The 6,000-nt window shown below is 38.1% G+C and overlaps 1 protein-coding gene across 4 annotated transcripts in view; it reads right to left on the bottom strand.

Annotated features, from left to right (window-relative positions):
• Window positions 1-2,192: 2,192 nt before the first annotated feature.
• dcc (DCC netrin 1 receptor) overlaps window positions 2,193-6,000 on the bottom strand; it is a 298,212-nt gene continuing 294,404 nt past the window's right edge. For all 4 annotated transcript variants that reach the window (XM_044173877.1, XM_044173878.1, XM_044173879.1 and 1 more), the window contains one exon: window positions 2,193-2,424. In XM_044173877.1, coding sequence (XP_044029812.1) covers window positions 2,335-2,424 — 90 coding nt within the window. In that variant the 3' untranslated portion in view covers window positions 2,193-2,334. The remainder of the gene's footprint in view (window positions 2,425-6,000) is intronic.

Raw genomic sequence — 6,000 nt, 5'->3', positions numbered from 1 at the left:
TGATGCATTCAAAGGCTGTAGGTTATCAATTTTCATGGTGGCTCATGACCTTTAAAGCAGCTCTCTGTGGAAATGTGTTAAAAGAAACCTGATAAAAAAACATAGTTCTGACAGGACAGCAAATGTAAAAATATACTTTGTGGAATATGCATTATTTTGTTCGTTTTTTGTTATTTTTTTGTTATTTTTGTATAAAAACGGAACGCCCTGAAGTAAACTCAAAGTGAAGCTGGCGGTTTTGCAATTTTCCCATGTGGGCAATCAAGGTTGACAGAGGTACATGTGTCTTCATCTCATGAAAAATAAATATGGACTTATCAAAGCAGAACGGAATACAACACACTCACCTTCAGTCAAACACATACTGAAACTGCACAAAGTGCAGCAAAACAATGGTAGAGATTATTCTCATCATCATCATCGGCTGCCCCACTACCATCTCTAATCTCAATAATAATAATAATAATAATAATAATAACTTGATCTTTGATCCTGTTGCTGTAACACCTACTTCACAATCTACTCTTTCATCACAGTAACGCTAAATTTCCATTCATTCCTACTGACAGGATCTCTCGTGGTTGTTATATTTTACGTAAACAGAATCTAGTCATATTTGCTAATTACACACAGTATTTGTTAGACCCAGTTTTTTCAAGATCCTGACTTCCTGATCTTTCTACGCTATTTCAAGATAACAAACTGTTTATTTGTTTTCTCAAGAAAACAAGATGATGTTTTTGTGATCTTATAATTGAGACCTTGATCCAGAGATAACAGTTTAATTATCTATTAAGATAACAAACTGCTGTCTTGTGATTATAACATCATTATCTCTTTCCCAAGATACTGTATTGTGTTTTGCCGGTGTCCCTAATATTGTTTTACTGTAGCCTTGCTTCAGTGACTGTGCCTCCAAAATGTAACTGTCTTTTGTGAACACATGAACAGATGTCGCAAAAGCCAACAACACAGTCTTCACTTAACTTTTCTCCATTTCGCAGTGTGACCATTCAACATTCAATGCAATGCACTGAATGTGACATACATACAGTGCAACGTGACGAATTGTGAACGAGGTGTTAAAACCGAATTTGAACACGTTTCTCAAAAGCACCAATCATCACCAACCATCCAAAGCCACTTTTCAATGCTTTTCACTGACTTCCAGTCCTTGTTTGGGACTGAGACAGACTTGAACAAGGAGCAAAAACAAAGAAGGTTACAATAAACTTTCCAAGATGAGAATTTGGCAACGACATGAGTCCTTGTAGGTAAAGATTAGAGTTTGTCTGGGTTAGGGAGAGTAAAGGCTTGGTCAAGAGCAGCAACAGACTGTGGGAGTCTATAGATGTTTCTATACAGTCCTGTAAGAGTAGAGTCAGCTGGATCCGGATCCAGACGATTCAGACTGGTCTAGTAGGTTCTCACAAGTGTTGCTATTCGACCAAAATCACTTTCATCAATCTTTAATCCCTTTATTTTTTGTAAACCTCAGGATCCAGAGGTGGAAGGGCTGCATGGGTTATGGGTGATGGTTGGTTCAGTGAAGTCATACTGTTTTGTTCAAGAGGGGAAGAAAGAGAGATATTGAGGAAAATAAGAAATGCAGGAGAGGATCAACTCGTGTCACTGCAACAGGCAACCTCGGATCCAGGTGGGGAAAAAAACTTTGGTGGCTGAGGATGTGTTATCTATTTCTTACTGTAGGTTCTGGTAGTATTTTCAAATCATATACACATCCTGTGACTGCACAAAGTTGGAATACTCAAACAAAAAATAAAAGGATTACTTCCAACAGCGATCATGAAAAATAAGTGAGGTACAGTCACAGTAACTGAGTTGTGGATAACTCAGCAGAGGAGGAAGCTAATAAATACCACCAAGAAGAGAAGCAGGAGGGATCTTACAAACTTTGTCTTATTTTTTGTGATAATCCCATCATCCTGTATCATTCAAGTCAAGGCGCTAGGCATTGGGTTTTTCTAGTTTTGTGTTTGAGGTTGAAGAGTCTAGAGGGGTTTCAGTTTGAACTCCTAAAGAAGCCCCTCCACCCTGGTCCTGTTCTTGAAGTTGATGCTGTGCTGCTGTAGTGTTTATTCTCTGTTCAATTCCGTTCTATCCAATCCTGGTCCCAAACAGTAGACATTGACCGAGACCAGTAGAAGTCAAACAAACTCAACCCAGCACAGATGGAGGTCTGCACAGAGGTGTCTTCAAACCCAGATTGACCTGCTGCCACCCTTAGTGAATGGACAGCTGGTGAGATCAAGGCTTGAAGAAAGGTTCCAGACTGGACCATGACTGAGGGCTGAGCTGGGTCGGGGTTAGAGGTTAGAAGGCAGAGCCGGTAATGGCATTGAGCTGCTTCATCAGCCCTTCTAGACTGGCCATCTGCTCCGAAAGGTCATCCTGCTCGTAAACCTGAAAGACAAAAAAAAAAGTAGAGCAGACCATGAGCTTTATAAAATCCTGCCTGAATATCTGTGTGGTAACTCAGAGGTTTCTGAAGGTGTGTTTTTGAAGTCTGGAGTTTGGGATTACTGCTCACCATCATCTTCATTTGTTATTGGAGCTAAAAAAATCTTACGTAAAAACTATTTACTATAGTATAGTAAAGTAAAAGTATGAATCTTTTCTTCGTTCTCTTTACGATTCCTCCTGATCCACAAACTGATCCACTGCCAAAAACATTGGTGAAAATTCCAAAATTCCAAATTTACATGTGGACCAATCTTTATAGATCAAGGATGAAGCAGTTGGTTAGTTGAAAACCTAGGTGACCAAGCCGATATTTCTTGTAGCTGCTTCACAATAAAAGCCTTCCAGTCATTTGCCAGTGGAAAGCTTTTAGCTTGACAAAGCAACAGACTTCGTTCCAGCTCTGACAGTATGACAAAGCAGAGTGGATCAGAAAACAGTGAGGCTGCTGTCTGTTAGATGAAGGTCAGAACAGTGAAACTTTACTCCTACCATCCACAGCAACTACTGAAAGCTGAACATAATAAGCCTTTGAAAAATGGGTCTTCCTCACTCCAGAAAATTTGGTGATTTGCAGGTCTAAAGACGTCTACATTAAACCCAGGCTAAATTTGGTTAAAAACTGAACGTACAGGAAAAAACATGAGATTTGAAATGCTCACCCTGAATATTCGAAGCATCGCCCACGATGGCGACTCAGACAATTCTGATTCAGGTACAGCCCTATTTATATGTAGGGTTATCAGTGCTTTCTGTCACCCCCATGACACCCACAGTTTACTGAGGTGACATAGTTACTGTCATGGTTTGATATCACAGGTCAGCACAGTGGCCCTGCTGTGGGCTAAGTGGAAATGTGCATCATCGTGCCGTGACACAGCTAAAACTTGTTGAACCAAACCAGTGAAGAAAGGACATAAATAACAGTTTCCATTGCTGACAACTGTTTCCCTGGTCATACATTTCATTTTGTGGTAACACTTTACAATCCGGTACATAAAAATGTGAGTAGTTACTAAGGAACGAAGAGGAATGAACTGATAATTAATGAATTGTTATGAAGTAGTTCCTGAGTAACTCTGAAACGAGGACTCTATAGTAGATACTGATGAGTTACTAGAGAACAGACTGGGAGATACTATATTAATGAATCATTAAGTAATGATAAGTTAATATCTGAAACGACATACTGACCACTTTCTTCACGAGTCCTGAATAACTCTGAACCAGCCGCTGAGTGGCACAAACTAAAGACTCATTCATTACTAATTATCTGATCATTAATTACTCTTTTTGTGCACCCTAAAGGAAAGTGGTACATCATTCGGAGTATGATTTTGTTTATGTGTTTCTCCTTCATTCACTGACTCATTCATTCTTTTTCTCACATAAAAATGCAGATTTCTGCAGATACTTAATCCATCACAATGAACAGCATGTCTGTTTTTATTTCTGTCAGAGTTCAGTTATGATTGCGTGGCAGTGCACTGCAGACTTTTCAATCTGCACTTACAATTGAATAAAATAAAAGGTGACGTTATGTAGACTGTGATGGATTATCTATCAGCAGCAGTCTGAGTTAATTGAACTGAAACCAATGGCTGCCCGAAGGAAGGAAAACAAAATTAAAAGTTGGAAAATGATCAACTGGAATGCAAAGTTCACAGGATTTATAGTTAATGGGCTAAATCAAGTGTAAAACCAGTGATAATACCCGTGTTCACAAACTGTCTCACGTCAGGCTTGATAACAGTTTGTCTCCGAGTCGACCACATCAAACTCGTTGGAGTTGTTGCTGTCACTGGTCTGCATGCCTTTCAAAGGACAGAACATGCTCACAGTGTGAACAGCTGCACTTTAATCCTGCAGAGACTCTGTGATCACTGTGTAATGGCGTGTTCGGTCCGCTAATACAAACTGTCACCTCGGAGTAGGCCGGCTTAAGTGCCTCGATTTCTGTGTACGTGTGTGTGACAGTCAAGTGCACATCTCTCAGATACACACTCTCTCAGTGTGTTATATTGAGCGTGGCCTTCATGCTGTGTTTGTCTTTGCAGTTGGAAAGAATATTCAATATTCTCTCCAGCACGATGTGTTTTCCACATCGTGCTGGAGAGGCTCAGCAGAAGTATTTCTCACACTTAAATTGAAAGGTTTGTGTCTATGCACAAAACCTTCTTCATGTACTTGTTCTGCATTAGCACTGTATACAGTCAATGTACGAGTTAGTCATTATAATGCACTGATCCTGCATAAATATCACAGCAGAACTCCAGTCACTTACTAAAGCACTGTTACTAAGTGCAGGTACTGTAAAAATGCTAAAGGAAAACTACAGATATACAAACAAATCGGCATAAACTACAAAATCTACGATTACTGATGTAAAATGAAGCATCCAACAGAATACTTTAATCCTCCTGTGCTATTTGTTTTCCTTGTGTTTAATCATCTGTATGTGGAAATCAAACCTGCAGCCTGGCAACTGCAAATAATGTCATCATAATTTTACGTTGAATATCTCATACAATGCTGTTCTATTCCCCAAACACTTTTAGCTATCTACAGCTCTATAGCTTTCAGCTATAACGATTATTTTCATTATTGATTGATCTGTTGATTATTTTCTTAATCGATTGATCTATAAAATAGTTAGAAATAGTCAATTTGAATAGTCAGAAAATAGTGAAATTGATTAGTCGATCCACAGAGAATTTATAGCCAACAATTTTGATAATCGAATTGTTTCAGTAATTTCATCAAATATTCTCTGGTTCCAGTTTATTTAATGTGAGGATTTGCTGCTTTTCTTTCTTTTTATATCACTGTAAACTGAATATCTTTTGGTTTTGGAAGGTTGTATAAAACAGGACATTTGAAGACCACACCTTGGATTCTGGCAAACGTGTCAGACATTTTTCTGACAAAAGAGTTAAATTGTAAATATAATCATAAAGGTTAAATGATAATACAAATTAATTATTATTTGTAGCCCTACTTCAAAGAGTGTTGCATTGAAAATGGAGATTCAATTTTGTAACATTTTGTAAAAATGTTTTGAAAGTTGGTTGTACTTGCTTGTCTTGTATTCATGGTAATTTATATGTTTCTCTCACAACCTCAGATTCCACCCTGATGCAGTTAAGATAGCTGAAAATGTATATTGGAGAAGCTATGTGACTTAATTTTGATGAACTTGGTTTGTACTTCACTGTGTATCTGTTCTCAAAATTAGAAAATGTAAAAAATATATCATAAAATGTAAAAATAATATCTGCGGCCTATGAAGCGTAGACCTGCCAAAGGTCAAACGATAAAACCAGTTGAATGATGATCAACTATGGTTTTAACATTTTATTTTGAAAATTAAGACTATTCTTTCTGGTGTTCAGCTTCCCACGGGATCCTATTTTTATTTTTATTTTGAAATGAGGCATACTGTCTGCTGCCCCTCCAAAGAGGCCTGAACCTGCTGATCCAAAAATCAGATATCAGTGTGGCCCAGTTAAAGCTTTTAAC

This window comes from Siniperca chuatsi, linkage group LG18, assembly GCF_020085105.1.
Source record: "Siniperca chuatsi isolate FFG_IHB_CAS linkage group LG18, ASM2008510v1, whole genome shotgun sequence".
Lineage (NCBI taxonomy): Eukaryota > Metazoa > Chordata > Actinopteri > Centrarchiformes > Sinipercidae > Siniperca > Siniperca chuatsi.
The sequence above is the reverse complement of the archived record's forward strand: the minus strand, read 5'-3'. Positions and strand labels throughout refer to the sequence as shown.